Source organism: Vipera berus (genome assembly GCF_964194415.1).
Source record: "Vipera berus genome assembly, chromosome: 2".
Lineage (NCBI taxonomy): Eukaryota > Metazoa > Chordata > Lepidosauria > Squamata > Viperidae > Vipera > Vipera berus.
In genome coordinates this window covers 26,152,365-26,174,648 of record NC_138203.1, presented here as the reverse complement: position 1 = coordinate 26,174,648, position 22,284 = coordinate 26,152,365, and the positions used below count along the sequence as shown (strand labels likewise).

At 36.3% G+C, this 22,284-nt stretch overlaps 1 protein-coding gene across 1 annotated transcript in view; it reads right to left on the bottom strand.

Moving 5' to 3' along the window:
* Positions 1-22,284, bottom strand: part of MAP3K1 (mitogen-activated protein kinase kinase kinase 1) — an 80,652-nt gene that overhangs the window by 4,993 nt on the left and 53,375 nt on the right. Inside the window, exons 11-18 of the mRNA XM_081320815.1 lie at positions 17,875-17,996; positions 17,061-17,152; positions 15,008-15,197; positions 13,580-14,831; positions 10,597-10,749; positions 8,551-8,713; positions 2,062-2,193; positions 962-1,104 (exon numbers count right to left, since the gene is read on the bottom strand). Of these exons, the coding sequence (XP_081176941.1) occupies positions 962-1,104; positions 2,062-2,193; positions 8,551-8,713; positions 10,597-10,749; positions 13,580-14,831; positions 15,008-15,197; positions 17,061-17,152; positions 17,875-17,996 (2,247 nt within the window). The remainder of the gene's footprint in view (positions 1-961; positions 1,105-2,061; positions 2,194-8,550; positions 8,714-10,596; positions 10,750-13,579; positions 14,832-15,007; positions 15,198-17,060; positions 17,153-17,874; positions 17,997-22,284) is intronic.

The window sequence follows — 22,284 nt, the reverse complement described above, 5'->3', positions numbered from 1 at the left end:
TAGCTTTCTTTGAAGAGAACATGGAAATGGAAGACGTGGTTCCCAAAGTGCATTAATCATTTATGTATTTTTAGCAATTCTTTGTTAAGAGCAGCTGTCTGACATGAACTCTGCTTGACAGCGAAGAAGCAAAATGCCAGTGCTATTAGGACAGACAAGTCAAGGTATTTTGCTATCTATTTCCAGAACAAAGTTTCTTAAAACATGACAGCACTGCTGACTTAAAGGATAGTTCACATATCATCACAAATCAAGCTGGTCCACTAATATTGTAAATAGGGAAGATGCTTTTCAAATTAACAATGAAAGAACCTTCTACCTACATAGAAGGTATCATATAAATGACTGAAAATGTAGATGTAATCTCGTGATTTGGGTCACCATTTCCTATTACTATGGTGACAAGCTCATTAACTATTTCCAGTTAAGAAAAAAACTGAGGAAGGGTATGATTATGGCTGATTGCCCTACAAATTATGCATATGTCTTTAGATGATGTCCTGATGCTTAGGTCAAGGGTGGGAACTATGGCCCTTTTATGATTGTGGACTTCAATTCCCAGAGTTCCTGAGCCAGCTATATTCTCCACCTCTGCCTTAGGTGATGAATAGACATTATATTATTCAAAGTCAATCAAACTCTGAATATTGAGAGGCCAAAAATGGGAACTATTTCAATCTGTTCTTGTGAGTTTCTTTGAAATAGGTGGTTGGTTGGCCTCTATGAGAATCATGCAATTGGATTTGACAAACTTTTGGCTTGATCAAGTAGGGCTCTTCTCATATTCATGTGTCATCCCTAATTAGTGTTTTATGGTATTAAATAAACTTTTAAAGTAAAACAGAGTAAAGGTATAAGCATTTTTCAACAGTATTGCATAGGACGCCATTTTATAGTAGTACAGCAACTAAAGGTTAAGTTAAAAGGTATTAATATCCCTTTTCCCAAGATGAAATCTTACCTCTGGTGCCATAAATGCAATAGTCCCCAATAACTGTCCTTGAAATTCTCCAGCACCAGTTCCTTTTGATGCCAATCTAGCTGCAGCTCCAAAATCAGCAATTCTTAGCCTATGACCTGTGCTATCAATTAATAAGTTGGCACCTGTTGGCATTATTAGAAATGCAATTAAGTAATGAAAGAAATGCAAATACACTTGTGGTAGAAAATGAAAAAAATGAACTAGTTTTCTTTATTCAATAAAGTAAACTCTGGGGTAAATTTAAGTATATGCTGCAGTCTACATTGAATTATATCTATAAAATGTAGCATAATAATAATGGACTATACAATAAATTAGAATCAAAGGACAGAATAAGAATCTGGATACTTGAATAGCTATAGACTTGAGGCTTTTTAAATTGCTGTTGCATATGTCTAAGATGTTCCCAAATTTTATTATGATTTTTGAATTAAAATAAATAACAAGAAAGCAACAACTAAATACAATATATATATATATATCAGTGGTTTATGGTTTTCAGAACACAAACAGAACATTAAAACTAAAAAAGGTATCCAATAGCTCTTGAAATATTAAAAATATGACATGAATCTTTTTTTTCAGTTCTAAGCAAGCTCTCTATTTGTGAATGGCAAATCAGTGCTCTGTTTTTGTCTTTTATATATAAATATTTATCTTATAGATGATTATGCATACAATAATATATAACAATTAGGCTTGAAGAAGCCTAAGCGAAGTTAGCACTGTCCCTGGTAGCATACAATCGTACTTATCTTGTGCTTTCAGTACTACATCACAGAATATTTTTGAAGATAATCATAATTCCTCCTGAGAACTACTGGGATATCTTCATTATCATGTAAATATTCCAAAAACCAGTGCTTTTAACATAATCCAAGATGAAGAGAAACAAGCACTGACCATTACACAAGCAAGGATACCAACACAGCTAAACACATTGTAGAAAGTTAACATTTACCAACATTTTAAAAAATGAAATTAGACAGTGATGAGTGAATTAAAAATAATTATTCCCATTAGATGGCTCACTGACTGGCCATTGTATAAATGTACAGCTATAGTAACATTGACCTTACCTTTGACATCTCGGTGAATGATCTGATTTTCATGAAGGTAAGCCAGGCCACGAAGCAATTGTTCTGTGTAGTTTGCAACTACAGACTCTTTAAAGGGTCCATATTTACCCAACAAATGAGCAACAGATCCTCCTGAAAAATAGGAGTATATTTTATCCAATTAGGTTGACTATTTGAAAACAGCAGTTACAAAATTTGATCTAAGGGCAGGAAAGGAATTCTAGCAATTTTAATGAATTCTCTTTGGCTCCTTGTATCTATATGTGATTGTTTTAACATGCAGAGAAAGAGAAATGTTAGAATGTATACATACTTTATATGTTATTAACAATTTTCTTATTAAGAATGGGGCAATAAACCTTTAATCTTCACAAAAAACCCTTCCTTGAAATATTATAGATGCAGAATCTTCAAAACTCTCGGCACAACTCGCATATTAGGGCTATGGACCAAAAGTTTTTACTGAATTCAAGATTGGGTACGCAATTTGTTGCCTCTGCAATGAACAAGAAAAACGGAGTGGTTGTTTATGTTAAAAGTGCTATAACAGCGGACTTAATTGAAGCAGATAAGCATGGAAGATACGTAATGATAGATTTGTTGTTAGAAGGTAAAAAAACGCTTTTAGTTGGATTGTATGCTCCTAATCAACAACAACAACAGGCTGATTTTTTTAGCTCACTTCATACAAAGCTTACCCAGTTGGATTACAAATCGTTTATTTTTATGGGGGATTGGAATGGCGTTTTGGACGTACAGATGGATAAAGCTGGTTTTTTTAAGCGTATTCCGTGCCATGCCAGACTGCCTAAGTCTTTTTTTGAAATGAAGGATGATTTGGAACTGCGAGACATCTGGCGTGACACACACCCGCATGAAAAGGATTATACCTTTTTTTCTGATAGACATCAATCTTTTTCTAGGATTGACTTCATTTTGCTGACTAATGACTTTTTTTCTAGGATTAAGAAGGTAAAGATCTGTGCAAGAGCTATTTCTGACCATAGTCCAGTATGGTTAGAGATCAATAAGGACAATAGAGATAGGCGCTCGTGGCGCGTAAATGAGAACTTGTTTAGAAACCAGAAAAATGTGGAAGAATGTAAACAACGGATGAAGGATTTTTTTGAAATTAATATGAATAAGGATACGTCTATGGACATGGTTTGGGATGCTAGCAAGGCATATATGAGAGGGGTGCTGATATATATGAATAATAAATGCAGACGTACTTTGGAAGCTAGAAGGAAAGAATTGGAGACTGAAATTAAGGAAAAAGAGAAGGCCTTGACTTTGAATCCAGTGGATGTGAAGACTAAGGAGGCTATCAAGCTATTAAGAGGGCAATTTGATAAATTAATGGCTGATCAAGTGGCAACCAACTTGAGGTTTGCCAGGCATAATACTTTTTGCAACGCTAATAAGCCAGGTAGATGGCTAGCTTATAGACTAAGGAAAAAGCAGAGGGCTTCTAACATAGACAAAATTGAACATAAGGGGAAGGTAGTGTTTCAACAGGACTTTATTAAGGAAGCCTTTGTGGATTTTTATTCTAAATTATATGCTAAGGAGAAGATTAATGAAAAAGATATTGATGAGTATTTGGAGAATGCTAGCATCCCGGTTCTTACGCAAGTACAAAAAGAGGAGATTAATCAATTGATTACAGAAGAAGAAATATTTACAGCAATTAAGGAGTTGAAGGTTGACAAAGCGCCAGGTACAGATGGCCTGACTGCGGCCTACTACAAAAATTTACAATTAGAGATGGTTAAACCATTAAAGGAATTGTTCCAGACAATCCAGAGAGGGGGAAAGGTGCCTCCATCTTGGAGAACTGCTTTTATCTCTTTGATTCCGAAGGAAGACCAAGATGCTACTCAAGTAAAAAACTATAGACCGATATCACTACTAAATACAGACTATAAGATATTTGCTAAGGTGTTGGCTAATAGATTGATGAGGGTTCTGCAACGGGTGATTTATGGGGATCAAACTGGGTTTATTAGTGGTAGGCAAATGAAAAATAACGTGAGGCATATAGTTGATGTGTTGGAATTTTTGGAAAGGAACAACCAGATCCCTGTGGCGCTAATTTTTTTAGATGCTGAAAAAGCCTTTGATCAATTGAATTGGCAATTTTTGATAAAAGTTTTAGATAAACATTATATCAAAAACAAACTGCCCGAATAATAGTTAACAATAGCTTGACTGAAGCTTGTAGTATTGAGAAGGGTACAAGGCAAGGGTGCCCGCTATCGCCTTTGTTATTTGTGTTAACATTGGAGATATTATTGATAAAAATACGAAATTCGGAAAGAATTAAGGGTATACGGATTAGAGATCAGGATTATAGATTGAGAGCGTTTGCAGATGATCTGGTTGTTACAGTGACCCAGCCTGAGAGCTCTGTTGTGGACCTGATGGAGATAATAATGCAATATGGGAAGGTTTCCGGATTTAAAGTTAATGTACAAAAAACTAAAATTTTGGCCAAAAACATGACAGTATCGCAAAAGGCCCTTCTAGAAGGGTTAACTGGATTTGAGATTGTCAAAAGGGTCAAATATCTGGGGGTGCTTTTGTCGCCCTCTAATACAAAATTATATAAAAATAATTATGAAAAATTATGGGGAAAAATCCAAAAAGAAATGGAGAGTTGGGAAAAATTGCAATTGTCTTTACTGGGAAGAATTGCAGCAGTGAAAATGAATGTCCTGCCTAAATTCTTGTTTCTATTTCAAATGATACCGATTCTTAAGAAAGATTCTAATTTGGAGGAATGGCAGAGAGGTATCAATAAATTTGTTTGGGCAGGGAAAAGACCACGAGTCAAACTTAAGATTATGCAGGATACTTGTGAAAGAGGTGGTCTTAAAATGCCTAATTTTAAATTATATTATGAAGCTGCTGCGTTAGTAGGTATAAGTGATTGGATCAATTTGACACAAGAGAGATTATTAAATCTTGAGGGCCACGACTTGTTGTTTGGTTGGCATGCATATTTGTTGTATGATAAGAAGGTAGATAATGTGTTTAGAGTGCATATTTTAAGACAGGCATTGCTGAGAGTTTGGAGGAAGTACAGACATAAACTAGACTGCAAGATACCATTGTGGGCAATTCCAAAACACGCAATAGAAAATATACATGCTGGTTTCAAACATGATGTGACTACGTATAAGGAGATTCTAAACTTGGAAAGAAATATCTGGTGTTTGAAACCATATAGTGTCTTGCGAGATGAGAAGATTGTTCAGAATTGGTTTCAATATACTCAGCTACGGGCCAGGTGGAAAGAAGATCAGAAAAATGGTTTTACAATGACTGATGAAAATCTGATAAAGCAAATCAGAAATCAGGGTCCAGCACATATTAAACGGATATATCTTGCATTGATAGAGATTGATTCAGAAACAGAGCTTGTTAAGGACTGTATGATAAAATGGGCCCAAAATATTCAAGAAGTTATTACAATAGACACGTGGGAAAAGATTTGGATGAGGAATGTAAAATTTACACAAGCTCAAAATCTAAGAGAGAACTTTTATAAAATGTTTTATAGATGGCATTTAGATCCTAAAAAGCTTGCAAGTATGTATCCGAACTATCAACCAAAATGTTGGAGGTGTGGTGATGAAGATGCAACATATTTTCATGTATGGTGGACTTGTAAAAAGGTTAAGGCCTTTTGGATAAAAATTTGGTGGAATATGCAGAAGATTTTCAAGCAAAGGATAAAGTTCTGTCCGCAACTCTTCTTGCTGGGAATAATTACGGATGCTACGGTTGTGGACACTAAGTTGATGTTGAATTTAATCACGGCAGCAAGACTTTTAATAGGTCAGTATTGGAAGAAACAGGAACTGCCGACTATAGAAGAATGGACTTTAAAGGTTTCCGACCTGGCAGAGATGGCAAAGATCTCGGCTTATCTGAAAGATCACTCGCAAGAACGTTATATTATGGAATGGCGAAAATGGGTTGAGTACATCCAGAACAAATATAGGGTTAAGAAGTTTCATGTTGCATTTGAATAAGTCTTCCTTCGCTTTCTCTTTCTTTATTTCCTTTTTTTTTCCTTTTCTATATATATTTAATATTATTAAGATTTGTATTATCCTGTATAAGCTAGAGAGTGATGGATTTTAGAGTTTATGGTTGTTAGCATATGCTTGTTTATGATTGTTTTTCTTTTCTATACCTTGTATTTAGCTCTGGGAAGTCGGGGGGGGGAGGGGTAGGGAGGGAGGGAGAGGGGAGGGGGGGATTGTTAAAGATAAACTGTATGTTAAAACTTTTCAATAAAAAAAAAAACTCTCGGCACAACTGTTACGAAAGTTTTACCCAACTGCCCCTGTTTGAGTATCTATTCATAGACAACTCTCCCCAGTACTGATAATAATGAAAAGCATCTATACATGTATATACACAAAAAGCCTTTGAAATAGCTACATCAAAATATCCTGAACATGTGCTTGGTTTAATATTAGTGCTCAGTGTTTCTGGGATAGTCTCTACATAGCCCTAACCTGCACTGTTTTGCCCATTTGTCAGCCTGGAGGTTTTAAAGATGCCTATTTCTCTTGCACATTGCCTTCTTCTTCAATAAATATATGCATCTTGTATGTTTACTGTTCCAGATTGCAACACTCAATATTCATCACATTGCTGCTCATATACGTTAATTATTTAATGATGGATCAACATATATGTCTACAGTAACAATTACTTCCCTCTCCTCTGGTTGCCACTCCCTAAACCCCAAAAGTCATTCTACTGAGACTGAGAAATGCTGAATTACGAGCATTATAACTAAAGGCCTGAGAGGGGAGGCAAACAATTGCGGAAAGTAATCATGTAATAGTTTTACCCAGCCTAAAAGAAATAAGAACAAAAAATAAATTTTCATTTAAGGTATACTTAATAATGTATAACATTATAAGCAAGGAAATAAAATAGTTTCTTGTTGTAAATATTAAACTAAGAAATTCTCATCAAGATTTTGAGGTGCCTTAATTTCTGTCCATTCTGTACGAGTCAGCTTGCTCCTGGCCCTTTCAATCAATGTTACAGGAAGTGGGCCTTCTCTCTTACAGCATCTGCCCTCCTAAATAGCTTCCCCTTAAGAATGATTCCCCATTTTAAAGACCTTCAAATGAGGATTACTCAATTGGACTGACATGGGTGGCTACAAAAATTGAATAAATTAGAAATAGGCTCTTCCCCCAGATCCCGAGTAAGAGTGATGGAGGAATTGGGTGTCTGTTTTTATCTCCATGGATAGCATAATGAGCTGGTTGTTGTTCTCTCCAAATGATACTATATCCCACCTGGATTATGTATCCCATAATGAACAGAGATCTGCATCAACTATCCAGACTTAATATTTTTCCAGAGAGGAGTTTATCCCTCCTAGAATTAAACAGTTTGTAGCTAAAGCCTGATCACAACTACTATTCAATAGCTGGGACCATATAATTAGAAAGAATTCAAACAAAGTTTCTAAGAGGCATTTTCGAAGTGACCTGCTATGTTTCAGATGCAGAACTTCAAAGGGAAGCAGTAATTTGAATCCAATCTGTGGATAAATATATTTACTTACAAGCTAAAACTACACCACAATCTGAGTGGACTGAGCCATATTAATATTGGTAGACAACTTCAAAACCTCTTGCAAAACAGCTACTCAAAAGAAAGTGAGCCAGAAAGGTTTTTCCAGTGATTCCATCCTAACTTTAGAACCAGATCAAGCTAGATCAGTTTTAAGGTAAAAGATCTTAGATGCTGCTTCTTCTCATAATATAATTGTAAATAGCTAATTTTTAGCACCTAAGCTCACTTCATTTTTATATCACAGTCCCCAAATTCAGAACAGCCTTATCTTTACCCTGATTTAATGTTCTCCCCAGAGCTATTTTGGAAGAGAAATATAGAAAAATTCTCTATGAAATGTGATACTGGCATTGTGACATGGGTGCCAAAGAAATCACAGCCCATTGACAGTTCTACAGGGACATTTGCCACCATATGATTACCTCCTTTTTAATTAAATTTCCAGGGCACTCCAATAATTTTTTACTTGCATTATTTGTTAGACAACTAGGACACATCTATTTCTCTAAAAGTAGAAGCATTCTGATACATCTGTGTAAGCTTTATCCACAAATGGCTTCAGTAAATTTTGATGTAAGGGGTTAATTTTGCTTGCAGCCAGAAAGTATGTGGAAGAGGCTCAGACAAACACACATATATCACACGTTTATAAGAATAGGAGATACAGCACAATCAGATTTGCAAGATTCTATTATTGTAGCCACGCCCAATAAAAGTAGTTTTATCCTTCCTGTAGAGTTGATTCTTGCTCTGGTCTATCTGATTGGGCTGACACAGACTCAGAATTCAATGATCAAACCCTAAACGTAACTCTAGTGCCACAGAATTGTGAGTGGTAGGTATTTATTAAGAGATACATTTTGGCATACATACCTGCCATCCATTCTATAAAGAGATTGTAGTTGCTTTTCTCACATGTAGCACCCATCATTCGAATGATATTAGGGTGATTCAAATGACTCATCATTCTTATCTCTTCTCTCAGGGCTTCTACCACTTCTTCCTGCTCAGATGATGTATTCCTGACATAGGTTACCTGTTTCATAAAAAATGTCAGCTTTTGATTCAACAGCTCTATAAGCAGGAAAAATAGCAACTGTCATGTTGTAAATAGATCAGATTCCATGTTGAACTATTTGAAGGAAAAGATTCAAAGAATGATATCCTGTATGATATCACTAGGTCAGAATGCAGAATGTGCAGCCGGGGATTACATGAAGTCCCCCTAGAGCAGGCATGTCAAACTGCCGGCCTGCAGGCTGGATGCATCACGGCAAAACCGCGCCTGCCCCATTGCCAGCAATGGGGAAAAAGTCCCGATACATTGCGCGACGTCACATGACAACGCGGGTGTTTCCAATCATTTGAAGGAATTTTTTAAAATTATATTTAATTTTATCCTGGTCCCACTCATCACTTTTTGAATGTCACTGAAAGAATGAATACCACTTTTGGACTAGAAAAAGTTGTACAACTGTAAATGTATATGACAATCCTGAATACTTGCTATTTTTGCTGATGTTATTAATATTTTATTGCGACAAAATTCAAATAAATTGTATATACTTCTTTCCCTAGAGAAACTCCAAGTAGCTCTTTACATACAGAGAAACATTCCATACACAGTACTTAGGTAAACCACTTCTTGGTGAATGTAATGAAAAAAATGTATATTGTGATACTAAAAGTATATAGAATCCATACTTAGTAGACCCACTGAAATCAATGGGACTTCAAGCCCAACCAACTTAAGTATTACTGATTGCAGTGGCATTGAACATGCTATGCATCCCATTTTAAAGTCATAAAAATATAGTACTCAATTCAACACATGCTTCCAACAAATCAAAAAGATGATAATATTAATCAATTCTATATCCTACTTATGGTTCTCCCCCCCCATGTGCAACAATTAGATAGGAGGAGAATACACTGGTATAGACTTTGATAATTAGGGGAACATCAAGAACAATGGAGAAATATTTCTGGGATCTGCAAGGGAAGGGAAGAGAAAAATGAATCAAAATAATTCTTGTAGCACTATGATATGAGAATACAGGTAGCCCTTGACTTATGACCAAAACTGAGCCTGGAATTTTGGCTATACATCATTGCAGTCATTAAGTGGATCAACATGTGATCTAATTTGATTTTATTATTATTTTTACAATAGTTATTACATGAATCACAGCACTTGTTAAGGAATTTGTATAATCATTAAGCAAATCCAGCACATCCAATGAGTGGTTTTTTGCCATTTTCTTTTAGAAAATGGCAAAAAAGGATCACAAATTAGGTCATGTAACCATGGGACACTACAACCAGTCATCAATACATGGCAGTTGCAACATCACAAAATGCAATTTACATGATTGCAGTGGGGGTGGAGGGTGTTGTAGCAGTCTTGATTTTGAGGATGGGTTGTAAATTTTTTTTGATAGTCTTAACTCCAAATAGCCATTAAACATTATGGCAGTCATTAAGGACTGCCTGCATTCTGGCAGTATGCTTCTCATGAGATGGTCCTGTTAGTGAAGTAAACACCAAATCCAACAATTTGTAAAACAGCACAGAAATAAGTTGGCTTTTATTCAGTTCTTCTCAAAATCCAATATTTTCTGGTCTTTCAGCTAATAGTTTCCAGCCTAATTTTTAATATTCAAATGCCTCAACAGTACTAAAAAGAACAGATACTATCCATGATCTTAAAAGACCAAGGAGAAACTATATTATGCAATCTTTTTTAATTAGAATGATTACTTTTGAAAAGGAATTTCACAAATCCACAGAAGGAAAAGAATTATCTTTTAATGATAAAATACCTCTATGTATTTTTGTGCCTGTTCTGCACATCTTAACTTTATTTTCCAAATATTCATTCAGCAAATGCTTGGAAAAATTCAACAGTATTTTTTTTACCTGTTTCACGGCCATTAATGTCCCAGTGCCAACATCCTGAGCTTGATAGCAAGAAGAAAAAGCTCCAAGGCCTATCTGTTGACCTTTAAGCCATTCAGCGTCTTCCCTATAATGGTGCTTCGCTTTGGTATGCCCAGGCAGGGTTTCTGGTGTCTGCAAATTAAATAAAAGATATAACAATGTAATCCTTTGAAATTCAGGTGGAAAAAAGATTAATGTATTCTTAACACAAAGATATGAAGCCTCTATTTAGAATACACAAACAGCACGAGCATTTCTCTAAGCTCACAGGTTGTCCAAATGAGACCTGCCATACCCAACAATTTAAAGGAAAAAAATAACCAAATTTTAGGATCTGTTTACAGATTTTCTCACATATATACTTAATTTTTTTATAACCTGCCCCATTCCCAAAGTACAATGGCAGGCATTCAAAGCCAAACTATAAACAGCAATACAAAACTCTAAGTAAATTCATTATACTAGGCATTATCATTCACTGGGGACAAAACCACATTGAAATAAAACAGCTCTGAATTGTTTATTTACAGAATAGCTATTGAATGTACAAAGATTGGGGCTAACATGAAGGACAACTTCTAATTCACTGCCTTTCACACCTAGAGAATATTTTCAGAAAGGGGACTCTGGGTGAGCAAGTTGAACAGACAGCAAGTTCTGGTGAAGTGTTGCCTATTTATATTCTAGTAGTCTGCTATAAGGCTATAAAGGTGATAACCATACAGTGATTTAAAAACTGATGTGATTTGTGATTGGTTGGATACACCTATAAAAACACATATGTGGATATAAATAAGGTTATAAATAAACTCTGGCAGCCTCTAATGTTCTGTGCCCCAGGGGCTAAAAACATTATCCTTCCTGACATATGCAGTCATCTTTCAGGTAAAATGGAACACAATAAGTATCTATGATAAATGAGATGATCATCCTACATTTTAGAATTCACACCATTCGTCTCTCTCACAAAATATAATACATTCGGTCATAAACATCTGCATTCTATTAACTGGGGCCAGGGTGCCTTAAAATGACTAGAGATCATAATAGCCAAGAAATTAAATACTGCTTCACTGTAACATGAACAAAATAGACATAAGATTCTCATTCTCTCCAAAAATAAATCCCAGATTTAGTGACTGCACTATTTAAGTAGCCAAATTAATAGAAAATACGTTGACTTTTGGCTGTTAAATAGTAGGAGTGTGCAACTCATTTTTGCACAGAATAACACGTTTATTTTGGCTTGGTGTGAACCCAAACCAAAACATGCACATTTAGGGCATTTTGGACTATGTACTGATTGACATAGGGGTATAGATAAGAGCTGCAGCTGAGAGGAGACGATACTGGGATGATCAAGGAATGGGATATGCTGCACTAGGACTGAGAAGTCAAAGGAGGGAAGAGAAGGAAATATGTTCATTAGGAGGCATGTTGGCCAGTACTGAAGCCAGGCAGAGGGGCAGGGGAGAGGAGGCAATTCTTTGCAGTTGCCTTGTCCTACTTGCTGTAAAATCACACCACAATTCCTCTACATCAGGGGTGTCAAACTCAATTTCATTGAGGGCCGCATCAGCATTGCGGTTGCCCTCAAGGGGCCGGGTAGGTATGGACAGGGTGGGCGTGGCCTACTGGGTGGGCGTGGCTAGAGTGTGTATGGCCTACTGGGTGGGCATGGCCAGCTCTACATCGTTGGCATCAAGGGTGCCTATGGGGGCCTGGGCAGGAGTGGGACAGATCTGAGGGTCTCTGGCAAAAGGAGGGTCTCTGGGCCAGGGCCAAGGCAGTGGGGGCCGTTCCCTCACTGTTTCCAGGATGGCTTCGTGGGCCACATGAAACCACTTCACGGGCCAGATCCGGCCCCCGGGCCTTGTGTTTGACATGTCTGCTCTAGATTTTGTTTTGTTTTGTGGAACAATTAGAGTTGCTGAGAGTTGGATGGCATACAAATTGTATAATATTATGGTTGGTCCCACAGTCAGCCAAATGTTTAGTCTGAATTTGACATTTTTGTCCATCTAATCACAAAGGATCAATTTTAAATATAGTCTAATTTAATAAGAACATTAGGACCTTTACTGTTGGTTCTGTACACTAATTTATTTGGAATTTTTACTGTGAATAATTTATGAATAATTTATGAATTTATGTTATATGAATAATTTATTATTACAGATGCTTTACTTGCTTAGGATTGTTGTACTTTGAGACTGATTGTTGCACTTGATTGGGAGTAAAAAAGTAAATAAATAAATAAATACCATCTATCTTTTATTTGGAAGGGATGTGGTGGCTCAGTGGGTTAGGATGCTGAGCCTGTCGATCAGAAGGTCGGCAGTTTGGCAGGTCAAATCCCAAGTGCCGCATAACAGAGTGAGCGCCTGTTACTCGTCCCAACTTCTGCCAACCGAGCAGTTCGAAAGCACATAAAAATGCAAGTAGAAAAATAGGGACCACTACAGTGGGAAGATAACAGCGTTCCGTGCGCCTTTGGCGTCTAGTCATGCCGGCCACATGACCACGGAGACGTCCTTAGACAAGTGCTGGCTCTTCGACTTTGAAACAGAGATGAGCACCAGCCCCTAGAGTTGGAAACGACTAGCACGCATGTGCGGGGGAACCTTTACCTTTACCTTTTTTATCTTTTATTTATATATAAATAAAAGATAAATGGTATTTATTTATTCATTTATTTACTTTTTTACTCCCAATCAAGTGCAACAATCAGTCCCAAAGTGCAACAATCCTAAGCAAGTAAAAAAGCTATGTTCCCACTTTTTTTGCATTTTCTACTGCAGTCTCTCAGTGATTTCCACAAAGGCTTGCACTCACATCGTGATTACTCTGTCACTACAAACAACACTTTATCTAGAGACAAAATCAATTTACCTTTAAAATACTATCAGAAATGCATTGTGCAATAGTAACTATAAGAAATAGCAAAACCCCAAATACTCACATCCTGTTGAATAATTATGATATCTTCACCATTTGCAACTTGAAGCTGAGGAACTATTGGGAGAGCATCCTGAGATGCTGACATGGCCATGGCAATAGCTAAAGCTTCCTCTTCTTCAGCTTCCATCTTTTCCTTGCATTTCTGATTGTGATTCACATCATCTTTATATGTGTTATCATTTTCTGCACGCTCAGGAGACAAGACAGCTACTTCAGACTTGAATGTGACAGTTCCGTCACTGGCTGGAGCTTCAAGCAAGTCTTCCATACTAGAACTGAGTTCTGCATTAATATCCAGTTGGCTACGTTTTTCTTCCACCGGGGTGAAAACAGTCTCTTCACTTGGTATAGCTGTACTAATACTACTATCACACGGTGATATGTCATTTAAATTAAGCGACATGCTATTTTTGGAGGTTCCCCCCTGTTTATTCACATCACACGGTGTAGGTCGAGATGGCTTTGGCCTATGTATATGACAGAGGCCTGGCCTGGCCTGGGTAAAAACAGGGGAAAGCTTTTCCAATTCTTTTTGTTCAGCACAATTTCTTTGAATCTGGAGAGAGAGCTTCCGCTGCATTTGAGGAGAAGCTGAAGGTATTTTACAGGGAACAAATCCCTGAGATCTGAGTTTAGGAATATCAGTTCCTGCAGGTACAGATGGGGTAGAGGGGGAAGGCAAAATAGGGAATATATTTTGGGAATGACCGGGTGAGAGAGAAGAGTTCAAGCATTGACCAGGGGATCTGCTTTTTGTCTGAATGGCTGGCTTTAGTTGTTCTGTTGTTCCTGATGAAACAGGAAGCCCCAATGAAATACCAGCCATTGTGTCAGAAATGTCCTCCGGTGTAGCACTTCGCTTTTTATTATCTAGTCCTTTCCCACTTTTACCTGGGAACTGAATTGTGTTATTTGGAGTAGTATTCTCCGTCGTCTCTGGAGAATTATCAGGAACTGGAGGCTGTGCAAATTCATGCCTGCATTCCCCAGAATGCCTTTGCTCCATGCCTAACTGGATGGCTTCTGCAATTTCCATTTCATCTGCTATAGCCATCAATCGCCGACGCATTCTTGTATGATGTATTGAGCTTGTCATGCTCAACATTTCTAACAGTTTTACAAATACTTGGGGTACTCTTGCAACCATTCTGGCAGCACTTAAAAATATTCTCCGGGACAATTTGCCCACCATCGAATGGGAGTTGTCAATTGACTGCAGCGCAAAGCTCAGTAGAGATAACAGCTTCTTATACCTAAAAATGAATACAAAGCTGTTAATTTCTACTTATTTTTCTGAAATATCTTTTTAAATAATCAGCATTTCAAGAGAAAATAGTTTAAAGGCAGATTTTAACATGACTTTCTAAACCAGCTAGCAGTTTGATACTAAAGAGCAATTTTTTAAAAGCACGTTTTTCTAAATTATTACCTGTCAATGATAGCATCAACTTGTAAAATATCTCCACTGACAATGTGGGGATAAAATTCACCAGGAAATTCTAACAGCAATCTATCTATAAGACAAAGACGTCCAAGTAATGCTTGCCAGTTGTTTGATTCCGATTGTGTCCCAAGGATGCAATTTAAGACAAAATCAATACCTCCAATGCCAATGGACCCTGCAAGAAAAGATTAAATTTATTTAGTTGCATTTGTATACCGCCCTTTCCCTGAGGACTCAGGGCGGTTTACAGGGAATTAAAAATCAAAACATACAAAAGTTAAAACCAGTTAAAAAGTATTAAATTCACCCTGTACACTAAAAACCCCTAAAAACTAAAAACACTAAATAAAGAATTAATGGAATTATATTATTTGAACTGGCAGTTGGAGTCTCTAATAAGCCAGTTTCCTACACATAAAGTTGTTTCAATTACTGTTGTTGTGAACTAATTCTAAGTTTCTAAACTCATCATTTGTTAAAAAAGTGTAATGAGCAGATTTCTCATTCTCAAAATAAAAGATATTGGATGTACTTGAATGTATCCCTATTGCCATTCCTTCTGATGGAAACTTGCATATAAAGTTACTCATTGCAAAACTATTCCAAAGGTGCAAATGCCATTAGAAGGATTAATGCTATGATCCATCACATATTAAAGAGATGCAAACATTAAAGAAAAGCTGTTCATTCTGTATAAAATTCAATAAATCCAGATATAATCACAGAATTTTAATATTGCCGTCCTTTAAAACTCACACAAGGTTACATACACATGCATATTAAGTTCCCCAATTACCATGCCACCAAATTTGTTTATACTTATTTTTCTTTCATTTTCTTACTCTTATTCCAAATTCTTCTGCCCATCTACTATTATTCTTTGAGCAGTATCCATTCCAACAAGATTTTATTTTCACATCAATTATTCTTTTATTGTATTCAAAATCAGTACATCACTTATTTGTTAGATTTTTATCCCACTTTTTTCTGTTTCTCCCTCCTCCTGTTTTCTTATACAGCAACAATCTGGCGAAGGAAGTAGGGTCAGAGTAAATACTTCATGGCTAAGGATGGCTCTCCTTTTGTAGTTTTTTTCCCTGCATAATATTTATAGCCTATTACATCTTCCATTACAAACTAGTTTGTTTTGTTTGCAATTACCAACATGCTAGTTCCTAAAATCCTTATTATGCATATGTAGAGAATGCTTCTTATACATTTTTCTTCTTTCCTCCCTTTAAAAGCAACTCTATTCTCTTTTACTTTTTTCTTCATTTCTATCTATTCCTACTATGAATTCCTCTTTAATGACAAAACATCCCCTATGCTTTATTTTATTTCTTAATATACCGGTATCTTGCAAATATCTGAGCCAGTCAAATACAAATCTCTATTACATTGAGATTTTTATAAACAGCATTTTGAAAAATTAATATAGATGTTTATTCTTTAATTGATATAAAAATTATGTCCAGCCCTTCTTACTGCCAGATTTTCAAATTCCAATTAGAGTTTAAGTATCTATTGCATTCACTCTATTTATTGTAAATTTTAAAAGCCTAAGTGAAATTTGATTTAGCTGGAAAATAATAACAGAGCTGTAGAAATATCACAACACCATATTAAACTGCCAAATTGATTTTATGTGTTCAAATAAATTGCATTTTCAAATAGATTTGGCAGATTTATATGTGTACATATCTTTTAAACTAAAAATTCAAACCAAATCTCAAATTGTTCTAGGCTAACTCATACATCTCTAGGAAGCAGTACCTATAGAGTGCATGTATTCCTTAAATCCATCTTGACACTTGGTGACTACATGTATAAGTTCACAAAGTTTTATTGGCGATATTTTCTGAAGCAGTTTGTTCTAGCCTTCTTTGTAGAACTGAAAGAAATTGACTAACCAAAGACACCCAATTGGCTTCATACCTAAGGTGGGACTAGAACTCATTGTCATAGTTTCTAGTCCAGTGCCATTAACTACTACACTATATTGGTAATGTTGCTTAAGTAAGAAGAAAATGAAGTTTACCAGACTTAAGTATTTCTCGACCAATTGCCAACTCTCCTGCTTGACCTTTACACATTTCCATTAATGTTGAAACTGACAGTTGGCTTGTGCGGCTGTAAAAAGAAGAAAGAAGTCTCTGTTTTTTAAGATAAAAGGATGAATAAAGCTGAATGAATACATTATAAGTAATTGTCACTGTTCTCTTAACAAAGTAATTCATAAGATTGCTGAACAATCACACCAGACCATGCCAGGATTGCAGTCACTGAACAAAGCAGTCACGTGACATTTCACTTAATAACTGTTTTGCTCAACAATGGTGATTCTGTCCCAACTGTGGTCATACAATGAGACTACATGAATCTTTTAATCCTGGTTTATTATTTATTGGTAGTAATTCCTACATAAAAATTTAATGTAATATATCAGTACTGTACTATGTAGCAATATTATGTTAACATATTACTTCTTTCTAGTTTGTTTGTTTTTATAACAGTTTTCACTTTTTCAGCACAAATATGCATTCATAAAAGAACTGCATGCAAATCAATCTGCTCTGAATTCAGTCTGGGAGCCAAAATTATCACGTCCTTTCTGGGCACAGACTAAATCGTGACTGGGAGGTATCCTGGCCCAGGAGAGGCATGGCACGTTTGACAGACTTAGTCTAATTGGGCAGGAAGACAGAGTTAACCCATTCGTGGATTCTCCATCTATCATGCTGGAGAACAATCAATTTCTAATTTCAACTTGAATTTGTCCCTATACTATAAAACTAATACAGACAATCCTGAAGATAGTAATCTAAAATATTTAAATAGATTAAAGCCTATACCTGTTAGGATCTGCACATTTCACCAATATGGATTCCACAACTGGTTTTAAAAGCTGTTGCAGTTTTGTCCTCTCCGTTAGGCTATGGCAGGGAGTATATACCAGCATGGCTCTCAATGTTTTCTGGGGGGGGAAAAGGAAGATATTTTTTTTTAAAAAAACACTACTTCTTAAAACCCTGCATACATTTCTGCAATCAAAAGATGAACACAAAATACACCAACCTGTACAAACATCATTTTATAAACAAATTGCTTCTGCCTACAAATCTGTCAAGTGTAAAACAATACACCTCTTTGTCATTTAAAGATTCCAAACAAATATTGACATTGTCTGCTAAACCAAAAGGAATAGTTTAAGGGGAAGTTACAAGAGCCCACTAGGAAAAGACAAACCCAATTATCAGCTTCCAGACTTTTTAGAGAAATCTGCTCCCAAATGGATGAATTAAAGATAGATTCAAGAACTGAATAACATTTAAAGTAAAAAGAAAGTAGTGACATTTATCTTTCATATATATTAATTATATATTATATATATATATATATATATATATATATATATATATATATATATATATATATATATATATATATATATATATATATATATATATATATATATATATATATATATATATATATATATAAATATATATTAATTATATATTAATCATATATATTAATTGGGGTTTTACTTGTACAGGGATAAATTTAATCTTTTTTAAACTTGGTTTTTAACTTTTGTATTTTTGGTTTTTAATTCCCTGTAAACCGCCCTGAGTCCTCCGGGAAAGGGCGGTATATAAATGTAATAAAATAAATAAATAAATAAATATACGTGCAGCTTAACATTGATAATCAACTTATTTAAGGAACTGATTTCAGCAATACTGCAAAGCAAGAATACTTCAAATATTGTGCTAAGAATTTGGAAATAGAAAAGTTGGTTCCACTGTGAGTCTTTGATGATTATAGTAGCAATTCTTATTGCTTACTGTTTTACACAGAAAAAGCAAAACAATAAACATGCAAACATATTACAGGACTCCTCTGGTCACTCTACAAATACAGTATATAATAGTTAGTATGGGTAGTGTTAGGCATATGGTGTTAGCCTACAATGTTGGGTTGAAAATATATTAACCATAATGCTATGTCTTTAAGAAGTTAATTGGCCAATGGGTGTGTAAGTGTTCTCATGGCCATAAGAGGAAGCTAGGAACGTAGCTTCTCTCTCTCTCTCTGAATTCACTGATCTCTACTATTACTGTTTTTGCTCTGCTGTTGGTTTACTACTGTTGTAACCTAAACTGTGTATTGACCTCTGGACCGGTAAGAAGACTTTGTAGTTTGGATTACTCTTTGGACTGTTGCTATTGTTTATGACCTGGACTGTTTATTTTTGACTGTGCATTTTTGTCTTTACACCACCTCAAAGTAAAATACTTTTTGCTTTTAGAACTCAGTGTATTTCTTGTGTGACTTTTTACTGCTCTCAGTACCCTTCCTTGTCTGTGCAACTCTTTGGTAGCACAAGGAGATCCTGCACAGCAAATTCCTTAACACTGGTTATGGGCCCAGGCCTGTACTGAGAGTAAGTACACACAGTATTCCTAGCTGAGTTTGTGTTAGTTATTTGGTGTAAAATGGCACAAGAACTGTTGTCAGGCATCTCCTGGATAACCCGGTTGGATGGGACAAACTATGTTTCCTGGTCCACTAAATGCTGCTTGCTTTTGCGCAAGGAAGGACTATGGGCTGTTGTAAATAACCCACCAGATACTACTGCTTGGGATCCAGATGACGAAGAGGATGTAAAGAAGTTAGACAACTTTAAACGAAGCAACGAGAAAGCTCTTTGCATTATTGGACTAACACTGAATGACCAGCAGCTTGTCCATATTCGTGGTGAGGAGTCTGCTGCTAGGTGTTGGGGCGTTTTGCGAAGGCTTTATGTTCGTGACAGTGTGGGTGCACATATACACCTTACACGTAAGCTGTTTAGGGCTCGTCTGCAGAAGAATGGAGATATGCTGACCCATTTAAATTACATGAAGGCAACTTTTCAAGAGCTTCATGAAAAGGAGCTGATTTTTTCAGAGTTGCATCAGGTCTACATTATTCTGTCATCTTTGGATGAGAGTTATGATGGGTATGTTTCTTCTTTGGAAGTCCTGACCAGAGAGGAACTGACATTGACTAACATTACTGGGAGACTGCTGGAAGAGTCCAGAAGAAGGCGTGACAGAGACCAGCTGAGAGAGACACAGCTACAAGAGGAGCAGCTATTTACCACTGCTTACAACGTCAAGAAATGTTATTCTTGTGGGGCTAAAGGGCATATAGCCAAATTCTGTAGAAAGGGTAGAAAACAGAATGTAAATAGCAGTGGGAAGGCTAAGAAGAGCATTGGTTTGGCTATTTCTGATGAATCAACATCCAGAAACAATGAATTGTGGGTTGTTGATAGTGGGGCTTCACAATGCATTACTAAAGTGAAAAAGAGGTTTATTAATATGAAAAACAGCAACCAATATGTTTCACTGGCAAACGGTTGGAGGATGAAGGCCTCTGGTGAAGGTAATTCCTATTGTCCATGCATTAATGAACAGTTACCTATGTTATATATACCTAAACTAAGATTTAACCTTTTATCTGTAAGGGAATTGGTTAAAGTTGGGTTTGTGGTAACATTCAGAGAGGAGCAATGCACTATTGAGAGGAATGGAACCTGTGTAACTGCTAATTTGAAAAATGGTTTATTCGTTCTCACAAGTAACCAGGTTAGTACAGTTAAAGCTAACTCAATATGTGAGAACAAGAAGCCACATGATGAATGTATACATTTATTGCATAGGCGGTTAGGGCATGTAAACTTTAACTCACTACGTAAAACAGTTGAGTTAGTAGAAGGAATTCAACTGAAGCCATGTAGTAAGTATTTGAATTGCAATGCCTGTAATCAGGAAAAGAGTAAGGCAAGTCCGGCAAACAGGATAAACAGCTTCAAAACAACTGTACCTTTGGAAGTTGTGTTTGCTGATTTAATTGGACCCATGAAACCAAGTTTAGGAGGGTCATGTTATATTTTAAGTATATTGGACCACTACTCTAGATATGGTTTTTGTTATCTGCTTAAGTCAAAGGCAGACACTTTCCAACAATTTGCAAACTGGCTGAAGTTCGTGGAGAGAAAAACAAAGAGAAAGGTTCAGTGCATAATTACTGATAATGGTACTGAATTTACAAATAAGCGTTTTGTTGATATGCTAGAATCAGCTGGCATTGAGCATAAACATTCAGCCACCTATAGGCCTCAACATAATGCTTTTGTTGAGAGACGTGGGCAAACGTTACAAGCCATGATTAGAACCATGTTAAGAGATTCTGGCTTAACAGATAGACTGTGGGGGGAGGCAGCAAAATGTGCAAACCATGTTCTGAATATAGTTGCTAATACTTCTACTGGTAAAATACCATATACAATATGGCATGGTAGAAGACCAAACCTTGATTACCTGCACACATTTGGCACCCCAGCTTGGGTCCACATTCCTGCACAACTCAGGAGTAAAGGCCAACATAGGGCTAGGCAATTATACTTCGTAGGTTACGAAGCTAACCATAGATCCTATCGTTTCTGGGAACGAGGCACAACTAATGTATATAACAGTGCTAGTGCAAAATTCCTTGAGCACGTAGGTTGGGATAGGTTAGAGCAAGAAGCTGTTAATACTGATCCTCTAGTGTTTGAGGACTCCTCTGATAACGTAACTAGTAATGATAATACATCTCCTGTAAATATAAAAGATGAAGAGGAGATAGGGGAGATAAAAGAGGAATCAGAGGAAGGAAAGGAGACTGAAATTCAAAGCCCTGTAATTCCTTGGCGTTCAATGCGTATCAGACATCCACCTGATCGCTATGAAGCTAGTATATGTCAAGTTAATGTAGAGCCTTCTAACTATGATGAGATCAGGATGTATCCTGAAAAAGAACAAGCATCATGGAAAGCTGCAATGAACAGGGAGTTGAAGTCTTTGCAGAATCTTAAGGTTTATCAGAAAGCAAAACTGCCACCTGGTGAGCAAGCTATAGGTTGTAAATGGATATATAAGATAAAGAAAGGTGTAGACGGGACTGTAACCCATAAGGCACGTTTGGTTGCACAAAGTTTTGCCCAAACTACTGGGGATTATGACGAAGTGTTTGCACACAGTCTAAGGGCAACTACTTTAAGAGCAGCTTTAGTATGGGCAGCTAAAAACCAATATATGGTTAACCATGTAGATGTTGAAACTGCATATTTACATGCTCCATTGCAACATACTATTTATTTAAGAATACCACCAGGATTGACCAGTGATAGAGACCATGATTGTTGGGAGTTAAAGAAAAGCCTCTATGGA